The following is a 24,377-nucleotide window of genomic DNA, read 5'->3' as shown; positions in this document are numbered from 1 at the left end:
TCTATGGCCGAATAGCGTCAATAGCTATTCGCTCAATAGCTTCAATTTCTTTTTCGCTATCTGCCTCCATACTCCGACCATCTGTTTCAATACATGCGTAATCTGTTGAATCGCTTAAGCCGCTAAAATCCGAGTCTGAATCCGAACTAATGTCGCTATATCTTGCTGTGGTAACCGCCATGTTGTTTGTATTGGCAGCACTGTATGACGTCACAGGGAATTGGATAGTGGTTTCTAAGATGGCGAAAATAAGGCACTTTAAAGCTTTATTTGGGGATATTCCGGGAACGGTAAAATTTTGATAAAAACTTCAAAAAAATACAAGCCCCTGGGAACTGATTTTTATTGTTTTCAACCCTTTTGAAATAGTGATAATTTTCCCCTTTAACTGGTAAGAAGTTACTACAAATATTTTCAAAAGTGTTTTTCTGGTATTTTTGACTTATTTTCTTATGAAACCCTGTCTGCAAAATACTCTATAAAGAAAACATACATACAGATTTGTTCCTGATAGTCTCATTAACCCTCTAGCGATGTTTGGATTTTAATTGTCTTCAAAGGACATAAAAGTATTTTCAGTTTTCGAAGGGTATAAAAACAATTTATTCCATATTTGTTTTTAATGTATTTGAACCCTTTAATCAGATAATGTCAAAGGTTTAAATTAGTGCAGTAACTCATGGTACACAAATTGACAAGTCAAAGTGACTTCAAAGGGTTAAAATTAACAATGTTTTTGTTTAAGGCTGAAGTAGAAACTACAAATGAGTATGAATCCAATTTATGCCCTTTGAAATATAAGACTTTAATGTCCCGTTTGGCTTTGGGGTATTATGGAATAACTGCCAGTAATTGGACATTAATATTTCAAAATTTCATGGGGCAACACAACACAAATTATGGCTACAAATATGCAACAAATTACCAAAAGGACAAAACGGTCAGCCTCTGTCCTTTGCAGGGTTATTAAGTGCATGCACATCTTGTGTGATTGAAATAATTTACCTGTTTAAAGTCAGCTGGCCATGTCCTCCCTGCAGGAGCCAAAGCAGACAGCCAGCAGCCAGATGATGAAGAACTGGCTGGCAGGTGGATCTTCAAAGAGGAAGGAGTCGGATGCTTGTGGCGTTGAGGAAGACGGAGGAAAGGAGACACAGGCGGGAGCACTTCAGCAGTGGCTGCAGGGGGCTAAGAAGAAAGCAAAAACACAGTAGAGCACGACCGCTTCATCTTTCAATTCTGGTTAATGTTCATCCTTGTTTACATACCGCATTTTGCTTCAAATAGAATTTCAGAGATAACCGCTTGTTGAATTTGAGGATTTATTACCCTATTACTTGAAAGGCAAAGACATTTTTGAAACATTGCTGCTATGCATGTATTGTATTAACACCATGATGAATGCCTCTACTTCTACCACTTCATTGAAAGTTGTGGTTCGTTAGTGATTGTTTCTAATCTACAATGCATTTCAGTTCGAACAGAATTCAAGCAGACAAACACCTGATTGGTTAAAAGAAAAGACAAGCACTTATAGTTGGCCAATCACGAGCAACTGGCAGTAAGACGTGGAGATTTACATCATTTTTGTCTTCCCCCCCCCAACACATGATTGCAATTGTACAGTCAATAAAAAAAAACAGCTTTGCTAATAATACGCTTATGAATGATATTTGTACTTTTCCTGTCAGGTAAAAGAGACAAGCTTGTTTGAATTTAGTTAATTCCCCAACGTTGATTACAAGAGGAACACAAAAACGGCTTGAGTTTGACCTTGCACTAACCGGAGCCTCAATGGGTTTTCCCAGGTTATTTTAAAAGGTGCAAAAAAAAGAACAACCTACACACTTGAAGAATTGTTCTTGTCTTCATTGTCATCCTGGTGTACCAAATAGCAACAAATAGGCAGCATATTCACTGGAATTCGCACAATCCAGTCCACCAAACTTGAACAAGTATTTGCTTCATCCAGGTGTGCACCAGGTGGAGAGAGAAACAAAGCCGCAACACAGATTTCTCAGAAGTGTTTCCTCTATTCAAGCGGTAGTCTGCATGTGAAAGTAAATATCACCACCACAGAACAACAAAAAAAGGAACTTAAGTAATTTAAATAAGTATGTGTGAGGACATTGTTTTGTTGTTGATTGATATCAGAGTAAAATAACTGATTGTGAAAGCAGCAATATTCATGGAACTGAAAACCCACCATTGTCACTGAAACATAAGGAGGAAAAGACTGGGAAGGAAAAAAAAAAACGTACAAATGTTTGTCGAAGGTGTTCTTTGGGCTAAGAAGCTCATACTTGATAGAAAATGTGTTTCCTTGACGGGAGGAGGCTGCAGCACGTTGGTTGTGTTGTACTTAATGAGTGGGATGCTGCTCCTATGTCGGGCTTTAGGGGTCAACACAGTGGGGGGTATCTAGACAAGGCATGATGAGGGTGATGAAGACCCTCTCTGGAGATCTTCAGCAGCTGCAGGGCTCTGCTGAAGGCTTGGCTCGCTCGTTCCTGTCCAGCTTGATCGGCTCTGGGAACTCGTACATCTCCACTTCGGTCTCCTGGGGGGGAAAAAAGGGCGACATACAGTACAAGCCAAATGTTTGGACACACCTACTCATTTTAATGTGTCTTCTTTGTTTTCATGACTATTTACATTGTAGATTGTGACTGACTGTATCAAAACATTTGGAGTTATGTACTTCACAAAAATAGGTGGAATATATGTATTTTTGTTTTTTCCTCACACTATTATGTTAAATCCACTAAGGACTGGACTCATTATTATGTTGGATCCACTATGGACTGGACTCTCACACTATTATGTTAGATCCACTATGGACTGGACTCTCACTATTATGTTGGATCCACTATGGACTGGACTCTCACACTATTATGTTAGATCCACTATGGACTGGACTCTTCACTATTATGTTAGATCAACTATGGACTGGACTCTCACACTATTATATTAGATCCACTATGGACTGGACTCTCAGACTATCATGTCAGATCCACAATGGACTGGACACTCACTATTATGTTAAATCTACTATGGACTAGACTCTCACTATTATGTTAGATCCACTATGGACTGGACTCTCACACTAATATGTTAGATCCACTATGGACTGGACTCTCACACTATTATGTTAGATCCACTATGGACTGGACTCTCACACTAATATGTTAGATGCACTATGGACTGGACTCTCACACTATTATGTTAGATCCACTATGGACTGGACTCTCACACTAATATGTTAGATGCACTATGGACTGGACTCTCACACTAATATGTTAGATCCACTATGGACTGGACTCTCACACTATTATGTTAGATCCTCTATGGACTGGACTCATTATTATTATGTTAGATCCACTATGGACTGGACTCTCACACTATTATGTTAGATCCAGTATGGACTGGACTCCCACTATTATGTTAGATCAACTATGGACTGGACTCTCACACAATTGTTAGATCCACTACGGACTGGACTCCCACACTATTATGTTAGATCAACTATGGACTGGACTCTCACACAATTGTTAGATCCACTATGGACTGGACTCCCACACTATTATGTTAGATCCACTATGGACTGGACTCACACACTATTATGTTACATCCACTATGGACTCTCACACTTATGTTAGATCCACTATGGACTGGACTCTCCTTATTCTGTTAGATCCACGATGGACTGGACTCTCACACTATTATGTTAGATCCACTATGGACTGGACTCATTACTATGTTAGATCCACTATGGACTGGATTCTTACTATTATGCTAAATCCACTATGGACTGGACTCTCACTATTATGTTAGATCAACTATGGACTGGACTCTCACTATTATGTTAGATCAACTATGGACTGGACTCTCACTATTATGCTAGATCCATTATGAACTGGACTCTCACTAATCTGTTAGATCCACTATGGACTGGACTCTCACTGTTATGTTAGATCCACTATGGACTGGACTCTCACACTATTATGTTAGATCCACTATGGACTGGACTCTCACTATTATGTTAGATCCACTATGGACTGGACTCTCACACTATTATGAAAATGGTGGCTATTTTTAAGAAACTAGAATATAAAACATGTTTTCAGTTATTTCACCTTTTTTTTTGTTAATAGTTTTGATGCCTTCAGTGACAATCTACAATGTAAATACTCATGAACACAAAAGCCAACCCATTGAATGAGAAGGTGTGTCCAAACATTAAGACCTGTACTGTGAGTTCTTTCCTATGACCAGAGAGCAGACCGATGTACCTGTTTGAGGGCGTTGCGTGCAATGGTCTGGAAGGCCTGCTCCACATTGATGGCCTCCTTGGCGCTGGTTTCAAAATATGGGATGTTGTTCTTGCTCTGACACCACGCCTGTGCCCTCTTGGTTGTAACCTGAACGTACAAGAAGAGCCGCTTTAATATTTGGGGCTCAGATAAATCCTTACAGAGAAGGAAAAGTCAAAGTTAGCATTTTGACACCTGTCTGTTCTCCAAGTCGATCTTGTTGCCCAGCACCACGAAGGGGAAGTTCTCCGGATCTCGAGGGCTGGCCTGGATCAAGAACTCGTCCCTCCAGCTGTCGAGAGTCTTAAAGGTGTTGGGGGCGGTCACGTCAAAGACCAGAACGCAACAGTCGGCGCCTCGGTAGAACGCCACACCTAGAGACTGGAACCTTTCCTGACCGGCTGTGTCCCAAATCTAACAAACGAGAACAAAAATGAATACGATCTAACTAGAGTAAGGATAAAGAACTGTAAGCTGAAAACTACGTTCATAGAATTCAAAATCGGCTTTAGAAATATTGACAATGAACCGACCTCCATAGCTTTAAGATAGATTAGATTAGATAGTACTTTATTTATTCCGTCAGGAGAGTTCCTTCAGGAAAATTAAAATTTTCAGCACAATCCCATTCAAAATCAGACAAACATTACAGGGAGACAGAACAGGATCGATGACGGGTCTGATATGATTAATCAACAATCAATCAATTACTTATATGAAATCAATACATGACTTTTACATGATCAGTGTGTGAGTTTTTTGCTTTTTATGACACTTGTTCCAAAGGATTACAGCAGAACCTTGATTCATGAACGCCCCTATTTGCGTCCTTTTCGGTTGACTGTGTGCCAACTAGAGATAAGCAGGCTGATATTATCGGGCAAAAAATGCTTTAAAATGTGATATCGGAAATTATTGGTTTCAAAAAGTAAAATTAATGACTTTTTACAGAGCGGTACACGGACGTAAGGAGAAGTACAGAGTTGCGTCTCCCAGTCAGCAGCTCCTCCCATCTCCAACACACAACCCAGGAGTTGACGACTGCAGCATGAGAGGTTTACTGACGACCTCATCAAACCACCGCAAGCGCAGAATAACAACAACAAGAGTGTGTTGTTGCCGGTGCTGTAGCCGTGGCTAACAAACGAGCTTGCTCGGTGACTGACTAATGACACCATGTCTATGGTTTGGGATTATTACACATATGTAAGAGGGATGTGTACTATGGCTATGAGTTGTTGTTGTTTTGTTTTTTTTCCCCTTGGCCTCAGTCTGCACCCCCACTCCAGGGCCTAAGCTAAGACCGATTTTTTAATTTTATTTTAATCTCACAGCCTTGCTGCGTAGCTTCAGGTTGCTAGACAACCACTGAGTTAGCGTTTTAACTAGTTCGCCTCTGGCTTGCGGCCCCTTCAGTTCGAGGATTTGATCAGCGAAGGAGGCTTAGTCTCACAGAAAGGCTTTAATTGTGATGAGACAGAAAAAGGTGCCACAGTGGGCCTATATTATAGCAAAAGAGAAGGCACTACCGGGACACAAGGCGATGAAGGATCACCTCACACTGCAAGTTTGTGCTAAGGCTAGCGATGACTATATAAAGCCACTGATTGTTCAATCCTCTGGAACTACCAGAGTGTTCAACAATGCTACAAATTTTCGCAGCCGCAGAGTAAAATGATTTTTGGAGCGCTCCAACGACACGTGTATGTTTGCATGTTGACATTTAAGCTTGCTGTGATGTTGTGTTTGAATAAAAAAATATTGTTCGGCCGTTACCCCCCTTATTATTTTGGTTTGAGAAATATATATTCATATCTATTGTGTCCGCCCTGAGATCGGTAGGTCGTGAGTTCAAACCCTGGCCGAGTCATACCAAAGACTATAAAAATGGGACCCATTACCTCCCTGCTTGGCACTCATCATCAACGGATGGAATTGGGGGCTAAATCACCAAAAATTATTCCCGGGCGCGGCCACCGCTGCTGCTCACAGCACCCCTCATCCCCCAGGGGGTGATCAAGGGTGATGGGTCAAATGCACAGAATTTTTCCGCCACACCTAGTGTGTGTGTGACAATCATTGGTACTTTAACTTTTAACATACGTAGTATATTTATAGTGAAGTGATTTATAAGTTAAGTGAATTATGTTTATATAGCGCTTTTTCTCTAGTGACTCAAAGCGCTTTACATAGTGAAACCCAATATCTAAGTTACATTTAAACCACTGTGGGTGGCACTGGGAGCAAGTGTCTTGCCCAAGGATGGGGCGGCATAGCTCGGTTGGTAGAGTGGCCGTGTCAGCAACTTGAGGGTTGCAGGTTCGATTCCTGGTTCCGCCATCTTAGTCACTGCTGTTGTGTCCTTGGGCAAGACACTTTACCCACCTGCTCCCAGTGCCACCCACACTGGTTTAAATGTAACTTAGATATTGGGTTTCACTGTGTAAAGCTCTTTGAGTCACTAGAGAAAAGGGCTACATAAATACAATTCACTTCACTTCAAGGATACAAAGGCAGTGACTAGGATGGCGTTAAGTTGCTGGCATGCGACCACTCTACCAACCGAGCTATACCGCCCAGCCCCACTACATAATAAGGTCTTTAAAAATGTGTTTTTCCAAAATATAGACTTTTGTCAAGGCTAGACCCAATTATTTATGTTTACTTTGTTTCTTATGGGGAACTTTACTTCACTTTACCAACTTCTCAGGTGGGGAACCATGTTCAAGAACCAAATAAGTTTTCAAATCGAGGTTCCCCTGTACTTACATTCAAAGCAGACTCCCGTTTAGGTCAGTTATTCATTTATTGACAATTCTACAGTGGTTAATATCTCATGCGTGTAACTAGTAAACTTTTTTTAATGCGATGCGAGCGTCACAGCTGCAACAAAAATCACTTTTACTCCTGTGTTTTTACTTCATAAAATACTCACACAAGCACCCTCCCTCCCTGGCCTGCACTTACACTGAGCATTCCTGTTTCAGTACGTTAGCTTATTCCTACACTTCCTGTATTACTGCAATTTCAGTGACTTTCAGGGTTTTGTACAGTCTTGTGTGCAAGGTTGCGGCTGTTACAAATGACTTTCAAAAGGAGCAATCTTATTTATGAAACGACCATTTTTTGTCATGCACACGAATGTTGCAGTTGAATGAGTGTGATGTGGGTTTGACTTTTTGATGATTTTCAGTCTTTGTGTTCTCTTTGCATTTTGAATGGAAAAACCCGCAAGGAACGATCATAATACCGTACATTTATTTTTTAACTCAGGTAGGCTGTGCATGCATATAATCATACTGTGCAATGACCCACCTCTTCCAGTCATGCCAGAGGGGAAGCATACCGTGCTTGTATGCATCTGGAAAGTATTTACAGTGCTTCATTTTTTCCACATTTTAATATGTTGCAGCCTTATTACAAAATGGAATAAATTCATTTGTATGCTCAAATTCTACACACAATACTCCATAATGACTGCTTCGTGTTTTAATTTAATACATTTGCAAACATTTCCAGTGTAGTGTAGATGGACCCGCATCACAACAGAAAGTAAGCGGCTATTAACAAGTAGACTGTGAAGAGTTAGAGCAGGGGTGACCAAAGTGCGGCCCGGGGGCCATTTGCGGCCTACGAGTCATTTTTTAACAGCCCAAGGGCAAATTTTAAGAATACAATTGAAAAAAATAAATACATAAAAAGTTGTATAAAAGAGCAAACAGGTGAAATGTAACAAGAAATTGTTGCAATGCTTACTCTTTTCACACAAAGCTGCGATGCAGGCTGTTTCTTTCTTTAAAAAATAATAATGAATCAAAATCAATGTCATTTTGAATTATTGACCTATTCAAGGCTTCGATTACGTCACATTAAATATTCCACTTTGAGATATTTTTGGGGGAAAATGTTGCATTGTGTTTTGCCATATAAAAAAACTGAGCTTTTTTTTTTAAAGAAGGGCCTAAAACAAACAAGCAAAACATAAACAACAGTAAAACTTAAAATTGACGGATATATCTGAAGTTGATCTCGAGATTATTGTGTTAAAAGTAAACAGTAAAAAAAATGTATAATTTAGTTTTTAACACTTTAATAAGTAGGACACTTTTGGATCCCCAATTATTTTAGTGTGATTTGTTTTTAAGTGTCATTGCTCAAAAAATAATAATGAATCAAAATCCAAAATAAAGGCTACAATTATTATATGATCTCAAATATTCCACCTAAAAAAGATATTGGGTGAAAATATTGCATATTTTGTGTTTTTTCCATTTCTTTTTTCTAATAATGATCTACAGATTTAAAACTTGCATAATAATAAAAATTATAATACTGAATAATGACACATTTTTTTTTTTTTTTTTTACCAAAACCCTTTGGGGTTTCTGGGGTCATAACTGAGTGGCGGCCTAAATGTATATTTTTTATACATATGTTGTATTGGTTTTTAAAATAAAAATTATGAAAATGGCCCCCGCTTGCTCTGATTTTTCAGTGTGCGGCCCTCATTGGAAAAAGTTTGGACACCCCTGAGTTAGAGAGAGGATAATATAAGTGTGGAGGGCGGATTGATCCATAAATTGGTGGCGTTAGTACCAAGTGTAGTATCAGTATATGATAGATACTACAGTATCTGATTGATATTTTTATTTTCTTAAACATTTTTTATTGTTTTAGTTAGTGTTAACAAAGTTAAAGAATAATTACCTGGACACAAAAGGACTTTGAGGGCAAAAACCAAAGCATTTAGTGCATTTTCCCACGCTTTAACTTTTTGCCATGCTTTGAACCCTGTCTTTAATAAATACTTTTCACAGAACAGTGACATAGACACTGAAACAGTGAGTTATGGCTTGAGCTATGGTGCCATCTTTTCCACCATTATGCTCACTGCAGGTGTTTTACAATATAACTAAAACAATTCCTAATTACTAAAACCGTCCCATGTGTGATGTCTGTAAGAGTGTTTATGTGGATTTTCCTACGTGCTAGCTCAGTGGTTCTCTAATGGGGGTACTTGAAGGTATGCCAAGGAGTATATGAGATTTTTTTTTAAATATTCTAAAAATAGCAACAATTCAAAAATATTTTATAAATATATTTATTAAATAATACTTCAACAAAATATGAATGTAAGTTCATAAACTGTGAAAAGAAATGCAACAATGCAATATTCAGTGTTGACAGCTGGATTTTTTGTGGACATGTTCCATAAATATTGATGTTAAAGATTTCTTTTTTCTGAAGAAATGTTTAGAATTAATTTCATGAATCCAGATGGATCTCTATTACAATCCCCAAAGAGGGCACTTTAAGTTGAGGATTACTTCTATGTGTAGAAATCTTCATTTACAATTGAATCAATTATTTGTTTGTCAACAAGTTTTTACTTTTTTTATATCTTTTTTTTCCAAATAGTTCAAGATAGACCACTACACATGAGCAATATTTTGCACTATTATGCAATTTAATAAATCAGAAACTGATGACATAGTGCTGTATTTTATTTATTTATCTCTTTTTTTTCAACCAAAAATGCTCTGCTCTGATTAGGGGGTACTTGAATTAAAAAAATGTTCACAGGGGTACATCACTGAAAAAACGTTGAGAACACTGTGCTGTCGTAATGTAATAATTACACATTCACAAGTGTCTTTTTTAGTATTATTAACTTACAATGGCATTCTTTTTTATTGTTTCAGTTTCGTAAATTTAATCAAAACATCACTGTGGATATATTGAGTCTGTTTAGCTGATTGAAGCTCTAGCTTCCGCAGCCAGTGGGCCGAAGATGATGACTTCTGTTTTGTTTGATTAGCCGTTTTACTACCGTTTGGAAACAATTAAGGTATGTAAATAAACATTTACAGAATCTTTTGCACCAATATATATCTATCTATAGCTTGTAGCAGTGTTTTTCAACCTTTTCTAAGCCAAGGCACATTTTTTGCCATTGAAAAAATCTCGAGACACACCACGAACAGAAAAAATTAAAAAAATTAAACTCAGTAGCCGATATGGACAGTAAAAAGTTGTTCTCGCAATTGTTGGATATGACTTTAACGCATAACCAAGCATGCATCACTATAGCTCTTGTCTCAAAGTAGGTGTACTGTCATGACCTGTCACATCACGCCGTGACTTATTTGGAGTTTTTGCCGTTTTCCTGTGTGGAGTGTTTTAGATCTTTTCTTGTGCACCTATTTTGTTGTTGATTGTCATGTCATATACGGACGTACTTTGTGTATGCCGTCCGCTGCTCCACAGTCTTTGCTGTCTTCCAGCATTCTGTTTTTGTTTACTTTGCAGCCAATTCAGTTATAGCTTCGTTTTGCATAGCCATCCCTAAGCTTCAATGCCTTTTCTTACGGCACTTGCCTTTTGTTTATTTTTGGTTTAAGCATTAGATCCCTGTTTACCTGCACCCTGCCTCCCGTCGTCTGCATATTGTGATAACGACAAACCATGTTCCCGACATCTACAAAGCAATTAGCTACCTGCTGCCACCTACTGATACGGAAGAGTACTGTTACTCTGCCACTCTATAGACCCTTTTGAGACACTTGTGATTTAGGGCTGTATAAATAAACATTGATTATTGATTGATTGATTAATTGATTGATTGACAGCACCAACAAAAAATATTTTTAATCCAATTAGGTGAAATTACATGATCTCCCACGGCACACCAGACAATATCTCACGGCACAGTGGTTGAAAAACACTGGCTTATAATACGGTGTGGCTAATATCTGCAAACATATTATTTCCGCTAATATTTGGTGGGTGCGGCTTAAATACCAGTGCCCTTTCCAGCCCGGAAAATAAGGTAAATGAGTAATGGATGAAAGTTATGCGTTTGTTTAGTTTTTGAGTGCTATTGACTTGGACTGAATTGTCTGTTAAAAAGACAATAAAAACAAGTTAAGATGTTTTTGATATTATTAAACTGTCAACTGCACTCATCATAAATACATTTAAAAATGTACATTTAATACTTGTGATCAATATAGGTATCGGCTAATGTCACTAATGGAACGGGCAACATAAACCCCTGATCAGAACATTACTAATATACATTAATGTTGTTCTGAAAAACAGAACATGATGTTAAAGGTATTACCTCAACAAGTTTAAGTGCTATATAGTCCTTTCTTTCTTGAGTATTTGCTCAAGAAACACTATTAATATATTCTATACATCATTGATATTTAATTGTGATTTAATCAAAATGATCCACAGCAACCCTGCAGGTATTCAGTTTAAAAAAGTGTTTAGACAAGACATATTCTTAATACCTGCATTGTGACCAGTCTGTCGTCCACCATGACTTCTTTCGTCAAAAAATCCGCACCTATCGTGGCTTTGTACTGGTTACTAAACTTCTTATTCACATACTGGTTCATCAACGAGGTCTTCCCCACGCTAAACAGAAAGGACAAGGACACAGAAGTGTGTTATTGAGAGCAGATCAAGAAGCTGTGGTGGAAGCAAGCCACTTGCAGCTCACTTACCCGGAGTCACCAAGGATGATTACTTTGAGGAGTACTTTCTTCCTTGATGTCATCGTGTCTCTGCTGGAAGTACAAAGAAAACACAGAGGGGTGAGATAAACACTAAAAACACAGTGCCTGCAGATGATGTGTTTAAGGTGAGCCCACCGATCTTACAGAAGCAGAACTGATACACAGATACTACCAGAAAAAACATGCATCGTCATTAGGATAAAGTGTCTTAAATTGCAGACGATGAGTATTACCGTTTGGAATTGTAACTGTAAAACCTTGACTGATTACTGCACTTTAAAAAACTCAGTCAGGGTTTTCCGAAGATTGCCAAAATACCTGCAGGGATGGGGGTGTGGTTAGGGGCGTAATCACCATGACATCATTGTATAATTTGCTATGATGAAAAAGGCTCAATAAATGTGTGTATACATATATATATATATATATATATGTATATATATATATATATATATATATATATATATATATATATATATATACACACATACATTTAAAAACAAATCCTTATTAATTATTATTAACAAATATTTTATATTATATTGTACAACATACTTTTTTTGTCATCTTTTTGTGGTGTTATTAGACTGTACTCGTGTTTAGAACGCTATTTCTGTCCCTCGATGTCCCAGACGAAAAGCGAGCTGGAGTGAGCAGAACGTCACACTTGCTTGGCGCCGCTCCTCCAATTGGACATTCGCTCCTTTAAAGCCGCCACTGTGCTTTTAATATTTGCACATGTTTAGATGGCTGTCTGCGGGTATATATGGGAAACATTAAAGTTATTTCCACATTGCAGACATGCTGACTATGTCTGGTTTTCTTGATTGCAACATTTTTATTTATATATATATATATATATATATATATATATATATATACACACACATACATATCAATATATACATATATACATATATATATACACACACACATACATACATATATATCTATATATACATATATATATATATATATATATATATATTTACACAAACACACACACATACATACATATATATCTATATATACATATATATATATATATATATATATATTTACACAAACACACACACATGCATACATATATACACACACACACACACACACTTACACACACATTCATACTGTTACTACCTGGCGGTAGTAATATTTTATGTTTGTGTGGTTTTAATCAAGCAATAAATCATCAATCAATATTTACCTATAGAGTCCTAAATCACAAGTGTCTCAAAGGGCTGCACAAGCCACCACGACATCCTCGGCTCAGATCCCACATCAGGGCAAGAAAAAAACTCAACCCAATGGGATAACAGTGAAAACCTTTGGAGGGCGACCGGTGCAGTGGACGTCGAGAGGATCTATCACCTTCTTCTGGAGGTGATAATACATTGTATTACTTGAATTTGTATTCACTGTTAAAAAATATATTGTCAAGCTGTGGCAGCTATGATTTTGCTGTGGCGATGCACCACGTTTAGTTACATTAAGGGGAAACCTTGTCATTTACTGTATATTCCTTATTCACTAAAGCAGCAGCTAGCATGCTAATTTCTGTCCAGATTAAATGCGAACAAGACACATTAACATTTAAAAAATAAAACTTCCTTCAAATATTTCAGTGTGTATACAACATTTGGAGTACATTCAACAATACCGTAATACATTTGAGTCACAATACCCTCAATATGACATTTTCATATCGTTACATCTCTAATTGTTATCGATGTACTACAAAGCAAAAATGGTGAGGCACAGTGAAACAAACTATTCATTTACATTAAGGTGTATTGTTTAATTAAGAGTTTTCTGATTGTTTTGAAAAACGTTGCAAGCACAGATTTTAAGACATTCACAATGATGAAAATCCCTTCCAAACTGTTGAACTGCCATACTAGAATGATCCTCAAGCAAGGGCTGTCCAAAGTACGTCTTTCTTTCTTTATTAGCCTACGGCTTAGTCTTAAAATAAAATTACACACGGCACACATCAGAGCATTATAAAACAGGATCCCGGCCAACATGTAGACAAAAAAATTTAAAAGTTGTCATTCAAGATTTTACACAAAAGCCTTCATTATGTTATTTTAGTGGCTACGACGCTCCCTTTTTTCCTGACTGTGAGCAACCATTATTTTTGTGGACTAGCTATTTAGCTTCCTGTGTAAGTAGTAAATAAAAATTGGTAGATGGAACTAATCAACGAGTCACTTTTATTTATCAAGGTATTTGATTTTGATTTTTTTCCTGCACTTTTGCAGGAGGGAAAAACATTAAAGGGAAAAGATGTGTTAAAAAAACAACGCAAAGTTTGATTTTTCCCCCCCGAAAGTGTTCAAGCAAGCTCTACTGGATGGTTTGGAGGGGGAGGTGTGAGCCAGGATGCTATGACATGATGAATGAAGCCTCATTACTGATAACTTTTAATTTCATCACCTTGAACACAAAGCTGAGCTATAGACTATTTTCCTTTAAATACATCCAACTGATTAGCTATCTTGATCTACATTGGATTGGTTTTAGAGAGTTTGGTTACATATCATAATTAAAGTGGCGGCTGCATCATTCAGTGGAAGACATGTAGACACCACTGATTCAAAGCGAATATATTAACGAAAAACACAACCAAATTAGTACAAGTTTTGTATGTGACAAAAGAGTTCAGCATATTGTGATAATATTTTGCTGTAATAACTTATAATTAGTTAAATTAGAAAGACACCCACACAGTGTTTGTTTTACTTGTTCTTTGGTTTGTTTGGTGTTTCACCATCCACACAAAAACAGAACTGTTTGAATTTGATTGTTTCAACTACACAAGATTCTTATGTAAAACAGGATTTTGTTCTCCTTTGGATAACAAAGGCTTGTAGTCAACTCGGGAGGTTCTAACTGAATTGAAAGCTATTAAAAAAGGAGTAGGATACAAAAAAAAAAAAAACACAGTCACATGACAGCATACAGAATGAAGCGTTGCTTGTGTTAATCATTACGTGTCCATATTGTTCTGAGAACAGATGAGTATATGCCCCACAGGGCTGCAAGAACTATACAGTTAAATCAATTATTTGATTAGAAAAAAGCTCTGATTTATACTACATTGCTTCGATTAATCGTTTAATAAATGTAATTATTATTTTTTGATATACAATCCCGATAGCACGGAAAACCCAGAATGTTTCATGTGCAGATAAAGTATTTGCAGCGCCCTTGAAATAGAGCGCAGTGGTGTGTAAAAACTGATGTTTTATCATTCTATTTTAAAAAATACATGCATGTTAAAAGTGGAGTTTTAATGTTGATGATATGCATTCATTACAAAACAAGAATGAAGGTTATTGCAAACAGAAAAATCCAAACTACTTTTCCTAAAGTATGCATTCAGGCTTAAAACATTACAGTAGGGTGCAATCGACATTAAGTTTTTAATTAATATGATGAGACTGAGTTTTTTCCCCTCTGCAATCACCGCCATTTGAGTGACAGACCATAAATCAATTAAAAAAGTTGAAATACTTATTGGGGTGTTACCATTTAGTGGTCAATTGTACGGAATATGTGCTGTACTGTGCAATCTACTAATAAAAGTTTTAATCAATCAATCAGACATGTTCGCCAATCAGAATTGTTGAGCCTCGCATTTTCTCGTCTCACTTTTCAAACAGGGAGAGGAAGCACAGGCCGGGAGCCTTGCCAGTAAGAAGTTCTGCTAGGTAACAAAAATTAGGAGGAATGAAATATGATTACAAAGACAAATGTCCCGTTGTGGGAATATTTCAGCTTCAAATTGGATGGGCAATATACGCCCATCAACAGACAAACAAGTAAGAATGCCGTGATCACAGAAATGAGTCCATTTTATTTTAATTTATTTGGGATAACAAATATATTTACCCTCCAATTACGGTAAAATGGTAAACAATTATACAGTAATGAGAAATAAATGTTTATACCTTATTAAATACTTATTTGCATTATTATTATATATATATCACGATTAAATTACATATAAACACTTTTTAATTTTTTTATCAGTTCAATTTAAGTGTGTGATGTAGACAAAAGCATGTAGAAGAGTTGTCCCGATACCAAAATGTATTTTGATACTTTTTGGTACTTTGATACTTTTCTAAATAAAGGGGGCCACAAAAAATTGGCTTTATTTTAAAATCTTAGGGTACATTAAACATGTTTCTTATTGCAATTTAGTCCTTAAATGAAATAGTGAACATACTAGACAACTTGTCTTTATTAGTAAGTAAGCAAAGAAAGGCTCCTAATTTAGCTGCTGACATATGCAGTAATATATTGCAGTGGTTCTCAACCTTTTTTCAGTTATGTACCCCCTGTGAACATTTTTTTCATTCAAGTACCCCCTAATCAGAGCAAAGCATTTTTGGTTGAAAAAAAGAGATAAAGAAGTAAAATATTATGCCACTCTGTCATCAGTTTCTGATTTATTAAAGTGTATAACAGTGCAAAATATTGGTCATTTGTAGTGGTCTTTCTTGAAGTATTTGGAAAAAAAGATATAAAAATAGCTAAAAACTTGTTGAAAAATAGACAAGTTATTCAATTATAAAAAAAGATTTCTACTAGGGATGTCCCGATACAACTTTTTCACTTCCGATACGATACCGATATTGTAGCCTTGAGTATTTGCCGATACCGATATCAATACGATACGATATAGGCACGAATCATACATATATTTATTCCTTATTTTGTTTTGTAGAATGTTAGAAAAGGCTTGATAAAGTGATGTTACTGTTACTGATGTTGTAGTGTTAAAACAGAAAACAATAGTCAGCAAGAGTAGGTATAGGAAAAACTGACCCATTTATTATTCACCAATTGGTTACATAAATTTTAACCTTCAACGTAAGAGTATTACCTCAACAAATCCAATAAAAACAAAATGTTATATTTAAAGTGCAAAATAACCACTAATACCAACATAATTATACAATTGAAAAGAATAAATTAAAAATAAATTAGAAGACCCTGAAAAATAACCTAAATAAATCCAATAAAAAAAACAAAAAACGTTTTAAAGTGCAAACAATTCAAGTTCACTTCAGTTATTTTTTTACTGTCAGCATATGTTGGAAACAACTGTGGGCAGGGACAAAATCCGATATTCACTTTTTTGGCTAATATCGGACCAATTTCCGATATCAATATCGGATCGGGACATCCCTAATTTCTACACATAGAAATAATCATCAACTTAACGTGCCTTCTTTGGGGATTGTAATAGAGATCCATCTACATCAATATTTATGCAACAAGTCCACAAAAAATCTAGCTGTCAACACTGAATATTGCATTGTTGCATTTCTCTTCACAGTTTATGAACTTACATTCATATTTTGTTGAAGTATTATTCAATAAATGTATTTATAAAGGATTTTTGAATTGTTGCTATTTTTAGAATATTTTTTTTTTTAAATCTCACGTACCCCTTGGCATACCTTCAAGTACCCCCAGGGGTACACGTACCCCCATTTGAGAACCACTGACATATTGTGTCATTTTTCTACATTATTAAGGACAAGTGGTAGAAAATAAATTATTAATCTACTTTTTCATTTACTGCTAATGTTTGCTTATTTTCTCTCTTAACACCGGTACTTTTTAAAGGCAATACAGTACCGAGTATGATTCATTAATATCGCGGTACTATACTAATACCGGTATAGCGTACAAACCTAGCTTGGAAGGGAAGTAAAGTGAATTATATTTATATAGCGCTTTTTCTCTAGTGACTCAAAGCGCTTTACTTACTGAAACCCAATAACAAATTTTCACATTTAAACCAGTGTGGGTGGCACTGGGAGCAGGGGGGTAAAGTGTCTTGCCCAAGGACACAACGGCAGTGACTAGGATGGCGGAAGCGGGGATCGAACCTGCAACCCTCAAGTTGCTGGCACGGCCGCTCTACCAACCGAGCTATACCACTGTCTCTCTGCAAAAAGCCACATTTTTTTCCAAATAAATAATTGCATCATGTTCCAATGTGTTGCGCCTTAAGACAAGAATATTTTCATTGAGTCTTGAAAGGAACACTTGTAATTTTCACAGTTGTATGCATTTTTATTCATAAAATATACAAATTGTAAATGTATGGATATTCTGTTTCATCCAGGTCCTATGTGTCAAAATCAAGGCCGATTAGTATTAGAATCGGCCTGCAGGCCACAGCCGCCTGCTGCTGTTTTGCAAACACATATACTCCATCAGTGTTGGCACTACAAATTTTTTAAATGACGTCCCAGGCACCCCATCAAGTCATAAAAATGGGGTCCCACAGTACATTTTTGGGGCTCCACTTTTTAGTAAACGTTTTGAAAACAAATGATAAATGTATGCATTATACTGTTATATCTCACATTCTATATTGTGTTTTGGAAAAAGGTTGTCATAAGCCTTACTTAAGGCATTTAAAAAAATAATACAAAAGAAAATGCATATGTAAATGTATTCAGTTGTAAACACTCAATCACTTTTTTATTTCCTTCATGGATCTAAACTCTACCACTGCCGGTATTTTTTAAAATATTTTTATTATAATGTTTTCAGAACGTTTGTTCTATTTTTGGCCAAAGAAAGACAAAGGAAACCATCTGAAGTTGTCTTTATTTTTTAGTTTTAATTCCATGATTATAATAGTCCGGCCCGCAAGTGCACAGATTGAGTTTGAGTTTATTGGGAACATGCATACATACAACATGATACATCACAATTTCCAGTTTCTCTATTCCACATGTTCGAAAAGGAGTAGAAAGAAGCAGAACTTATTTCATCCTACCCCTTTTCCTTTATAGTAGGTGTGTAACGGTACACAAAAATTTCGGTTCGGTACGTACCTCGGTTCAGAGGTCACGGTTCGGTTCATTTTTGGTACAGTAAGAAAAAAACAAAATATACATTTTTTGATTACTTATTTAACAAATTTGCTAAATCTTCCACCAAAAATAATTTTCTTAGTGGAATATTTGATGTGAAGTAATCGGAAACTTGGATAGGTCAATAATTCATAATAAAATTGATTTTGATTCAATATTATGTTTTAAACAATGAAAGTTTGAAAGAAAAAAAAACAGCTTTGTTTTATTAGTAAACGTTGCAAATTTTTCTAAATTACATTTAGCCTTTAAGGTTTTTTATTTCACTTTTGTTCATGTTTTTGTTTATTTTATTAGTATTTTTAGAATGGGCCTTTAAAACATTAGCTGTGTGCCGCAAATGGCCTTCGGGGCACACTTTTGAAACCCCTGCTATAGATAATAAAAAATTAAATCTGATTAATCAAAGGATAAAAAGCAGACCGTGGCGACGCATGCGCTTTTATCATAACTCTCTCGCTCTCTGTTTCTGCCCCGCCCTCACTAATGTTACCACTTTTTTTTGTCGTTTTTAACTCCTTCTTAACCCTGAACGTACATTGAAAATACACACAACCATAACTTAAAATGCCGGACATTCGAGGCATTTGAGAAACTCCACCTGGACAGCTCCACAAAGAGGACATATCTGGTGAAAAGAGGAGGTGTGGTCAGTCTATCATAGCCCAGTCGTTGCTAGCATGCTGTGTGTTGTTGTTTATTTGATTGATTGAAACTTTTATTAGTAGATTGCACAGTACAGCACATATTCCGTACAATTGACCACTAAATGGTAACACCCCAATAAGTATTTCAACTTGTTTAAGTCGGGGTCCACGTAAAATAATTCATGGTTCCTCGGTGTGCATTTACACAACGTGCGGTGCGCTACTTAATATGTCCGTGTCGTTCGGTTCACCTGCGAACCGAACCGAAACCCCCGTACCAAAATGGTTCAATACAAATACACGTACCGTTACACCCCTACTTTATAGCAGTTGCTAAAACTTTGGTTCTCTTCCTGTTCTCAAATTATTCACAATATACTCCATAAGTAATAATAAATAAATAAATGGTGAGAGGAGTAAGATTATCTTGAAAATGAATGGATGGATGAAATAAATTCAGAATGTTTATCATGGTTCTTCTTATTTGTACTTTGTAAACACTTGAAGTTTGAAGAGTTTCTTGAAGTGGATCATATAAGTACATGGTTTGATTTCTTTGTTTAATCCACTTCATAATGTAATTCCACATACTGATATACTGAAGGTCTTAGAGGCTACGTCGGATAGTCGAACCTCGGATTCAGGAGGAACAGTGTGGTTTTCGTCCTGGTCGTGGAACTGTGGACCAGCTCTATACTCTCGGCAGGGTTCTTGAGGGTGCATGGGAGTTTGCCCAACCAGTCTACATGTGCTTTGTGGACTTGGAGAAGGCATTCGACCGTGTCCCTCGGGAAGTCCTGTGGGGAGTGCTCAGAGAGTATGGGGTATCGGACTGTCTTATTGTGGCGGTCCGTTCCCTGTACGATCAGTGCCAGAGCTTGGTCCGCATTGCCGGCAGTAAGTCGAACACATTTCCAGTGAGGGTTGGACTCCGCCAAGGCTGTCCTTTGTCACCGATTCTGTTCATAACTTTTATGGACAGAATTTCTAGGCGCAGTCAAGGCGTTGAGGGGTTCCGGTTTGGTAACCGCAGGATTAGGTCTCTGCTTTTTGCAGATGATGTGGTCCTGATGGCTTCATCTGACCGGGATCTTCAGCTCTCGCTGGATCGGTTCGCAGCCGAGTGTGAAGCGACCGGAATGAGAATCAGCACCTCCAAGTCCGAGTCCATGGTTCTCGCCCGGAAAAGGGTGGAGTGCCATCTCCGGGTTGGGGAGGAGACCCTGCCCCAAGTGGAGGAGTTCAAGTACCTAGGAGTCTTGTTCACGAGTGAGGGAAGAGTGGATCGTGAGATCAACAGGCGGATCGGTGCGGCGTCTTCAGTAATGCGGACGTTGTACCGGTCCGTTGTGGTGAAGAAGGAGCTGAGCTGGAAGGCAAAGCTCTCAATTTACCGGTCGATCTACGTTCCCATCCTCACCTATGGTCATGAGCTTTGGGTCATGACCGAAAGGATAAGATCACGGGTACAAGCGGCCGAAATGAGTTTCCTCCGCCGTGTGGCGGGGCTCTCCCTTAGAGATAGGGTGAGAAGCTCTGCCATCCGGGAGGAACTCAAAGTAAAGCCGCTGCTCCTTCACATCGAGAAGAGCCAGATGAGGTGGTTCGGGCATCTGGTCAGGATGCCACCCGAACGCCTCCCTAGGGATGTGTTTAGGGCACGTCCAACCGGTAGGAGGCCACGGGGAAGACCCAGGACACGTTGGGAAGACTATGTCTCCCGGCTGGCCTGGGAACGCCTCGGGATCCCCCGGGAAGAGCTAGACGAAGTGGCTGGGGAGAGGGAAGTCTGGGTTTCCCTGCTTAGGCTGTTGCCCCCGCGACCCGACCTCGGATAAGCGGAAGATGATGGATGGATGGATGAAGGTCTTAAGTGCTGTATGTGTATTTTACATCTTTCTCTAAGATTATATTCCTCCTCTTTTGTTGAGAAGAATTGTTGTATATTATTTGGTAGCACATTATAGTTTGCTTTGTGTATAATTTTAGCAGTTTGCAAATTCACTATGTCGTGGGATTTCAGTATTTTTGATTCAATAAATAAAGGATGTGTAGCCGACGTTATGGATTATTCTAACTGATCTTTTTTGTAACACTGTTAATGAATGAAGTGCACTTTTGTAGTTGTTTCCCCATATTTCTACACAATAACTCAGATATGGTAACACTAGTGAGCAGTAGAGAATATTAAGTGATTTCAAAACCGCACTAAAAGAACACTTTGAGTCAACTACAACCCTTACCATGAATTGATGAACGTGGACCCCGACTTAAACATGTTGAAGAACGTATTGGGGTGTTACCATTTAGTGGTCAATTGTACGGAATATGTACTGTACTGTGCAATCTACTAATAAAAGTTTCAATCAATCAATCAATAAAATGTTGGTCTCGAACAGGGGTGTCAAACTCAAATACAGAGTGAGCCAAAATTTAAAACTGAACAAAGCTGCGGGCCAAGATTGAACAAATTACCCTTTTAATGGGGACCCAAACAAGTTTTGCATGGAATATTGAACAAACAAGGCTTATATAACTTTATAGTGACATGCAAAATCGAGTTTCAAATAATAATAATAATTAAAAAATATCAATGGCATATCCAGGGTGTACTCCGCCTTCCGCCCGATTGTAGCTGAGATAGGCACCAGCGCCCCCAAAGGGAATAAGCGGTAGAAAAGAGATGGATAAATGGTTAGGTAAATGGAATCGCAATTGCAATTTTGGAGAGAAAAATTGCAATGTTTTTTTCCCCCTTAAAATCCTGCAGGTCTATCATTTAAGCATTCCTTACTTTAGCTGAGTGTGCAATGTGACATAGTCACACAGCTGGAGAGACCAGAGTCCACAACTCTTACCTGATTGAGTCATCAGACCAGTTGTTCAGTTTGGTAATCTGCTTTTGGGAAACACAAGTCTAGTGTTTTGCTTCCTCTTACACCATCTGAAGCTGTTATTGGCAAAGGATGCCGACCTAGAGGTAGTAATTAGATCCACTATAGACTGGACTCTCACACTATTATGTTAGATCCACTATGGACTGGACTCTCACTATTATGTTAGATCCACTATGGACTGGACTCTCGCTATTATGTTAGATCCACTATGGACTGGACTCTCACTATTATGTTACATCCCCTATGGACTGTACTCTCACTATCATGTTAGATCCACTATGGACTGGACTCTCACTATTATGTTAGATACACTATGGACTGGACTCTCACACTATTATGTTAGATCCACTATGGACTGGACTCTCACACTACTATGTTAGATCCACTTTGGACTGGACTCTCACAATATTATGTTAGATCCACTATGGACTGGACTCTCACACTATTATGTTAGATCCACTATGGACTGGACTCTCACTATTATGTTAGATACACTACGGACTGGACTCTCACTATTATGTTAGATCCACTATGGACTGGACTATCACTATTATGTTAAATACACTGTGGACTGGACTCTCACTATTATGTTAGATCCACTATGGACTGGACTCTCACTATTATGTTAGAGCCACTATTGACTGGACTCTCACTATTATGTTAGATCCACTATGGACTGGACTCTCACTATTCTGTTAGATCCACTATGGACTGGACTCTCACCATCATGTTAGATACACTATGGACTGGACTCTCACTATTCTGTTAGATCCACTATGGACTGGACTCTCACACTGTTATGTTAAATCCACTACGGACTGGACTCTCACTATTATGTTAGATCCTACTATGGACTAGATTCTGACTATTCTGTTAGATCCACTATTGACTGGACTCTCACTATTATGTTAGAGCCACTATTGACTGGACTCTCACTATTATGTTAGATCCACTTTTGACTAGACTCTCACTATTATGTTAGATCCACTATGGACTGGACTGTCAGTATTATGTTAGATCCACTATGGACTGGACTCTCACTATTATGTTAGATCCACTATGGACTGTACTCTCACTATTATGTTAGATCCACTATGGACTGGACTCTCACTGTTATGTTAGATCCACTATGGACTGGACTCTCACTATTATGTTAGATCCTACTATGGACTGGACTCTCACTATTATGGTAGATCCACTACGGACTGGACTCACACTATTATGTTGGATCCACCATGGACTGGACTGTCACTATTATGTTAGATCCACTATGGACTGGACTCTCAAACGAGCAAAGAGTGCTGCTAATCTGCACCTCATGACAATGTGTCAGGGACGGATCACATGGTCAGAAAACACACGGCTAATAGAAGCATGACTTGGCAAGCAGCGTTAGTTAGTTAGCACAGCCGCTTCAACGCTGTTTGATTAACAACAATCCTGATAATTACATCCATTTTTTACCGCTTGTCCCTTTCCACATAGAATAATGCCCTGTCATTCTTCCCCTTGCTCGTTAGCAAACCTGTAAGGACGTACCTCAAAAATGTTCATCACAGATAAAAAATATTACGTATAGTAAAAATACGTATTAGTAATAGTGATTAGTAATAATATTACGTATTAGTAAAATTCATCGTGTCATCGCTTAGAGAGAATGTGACACGATTGGAGATTAAAAAAATAAATAAATAAAAACACACAAAAATAATATAAATCTTACCTGTGAGAAGATACCTTTGTAAAAAAAAATAAAATAAAAAAAAAGGAAAATGTATTTTCTTCGAGGGCTAGCTAGCTAGCTTCAGCTAAAAGAGCTAGCAGTTCCTATAAATGTCTTTCGTGGCGAAACTAGCAGTTCGGAGGCCTCGACGTCGTCCAAATACACGACCACAGAAGCGACTTTCCTAGTCCAAACACAGCACCGTCAATGCCAATGTCTATTTATCACTCGGAGTGTCGGCGCGGTGTGATGCAACCGTGTTTTGTTGTCGTTGACGTTGGTCAAACTAACATGCTAACGCGCTAGCCTCGCCTGCTAACACTTCCTCCAAAACAAGCTGCGTCTGAGGCGATGACGTCACAC

The 24,377-nt window shown here is 37.8% G+C and overlaps 2 protein-coding genes across 2 annotated transcripts in view; one reads left to right on the top strand and one right to left on the bottom strand.

Moving 5' to 3' along the window:
- Window positions 1-1,655, top strand: part of hmces (5-hydroxymethylcytosine binding, ES cell specific) — a 24,071-nt gene extending 22,416 nt beyond the window's left edge. The window contains exon 7 of the mRNA XM_061875230.1: window positions 1,041-1,655. Coding sequence (XP_061731214.1) covers window positions 1,041-1,214 — 174 coding nt within the window. The 3' untranslated portion in view covers window positions 1,215-1,655. The remainder of the gene's footprint in view (window positions 1-1,040) is intronic.
- LOC133535408 (ras-related protein rab7-like) lies at window positions 1,306-24,377 on the bottom strand. The gene is made up of 6 exons (XM_061875231.1): window positions 24,015-24,377; window positions 11,828-11,890; window positions 11,612-11,738; window positions 4,509-4,727; window positions 4,293-4,421; window positions 1,306-2,560 (listed from the first exon to the last, which is right to left on the bottom strand). The coding sequence occupies exons 2-6, from the start codon at window positions 11,878-11,880 to the stop codon at window positions 2,468-2,470; spliced, it is 621 nt and encodes a 206-aa protein (XP_061731215.1). The 5' UTR covers window positions 11,881-11,890; window positions 24,015-24,377; the 3' UTR covers window positions 1,306-2,467.

The sequence above is a fragment of the Nerophis ophidion genome, linkage group LG16 (assembly GCF_033978795.1).
Source record: "Nerophis ophidion isolate RoL-2023_Sa linkage group LG16, RoL_Noph_v1.0, whole genome shotgun sequence".
Taxonomy (NCBI): Eukaryota; Metazoa; Chordata; class Actinopteri; order Syngnathiformes; family Syngnathidae; genus Nerophis; species Nerophis ophidion.
This window is presented reverse-complemented; position numbering and strand designations above follow the sequence as displayed.

Bases quoted from the DNA above. Each gene is read 5' to 3' on its own strand.
- LOC133535408 (XM_061875231.1), bottom strand. From the start codon at position 11,880: ATGACATCAAGGAAGAAAGTACTCCTCAAAGTAATCATCCTTGGTGAC. The intron at 11,739-11,827 runs GTAAGTGAGCTG...CTTTCTGTTTAG, and splicing joins ATCATCCTTGGTGACTCCGG to CGTGGGGAAGACCTCGTTGA. The intron at 4,422-4,508 runs GTGTCAAAATGC...TTGTACGTTCAG, and splicing joins TCGACTTGGAGAACAGACAG to GTTACAACCAAGAGGGCACA.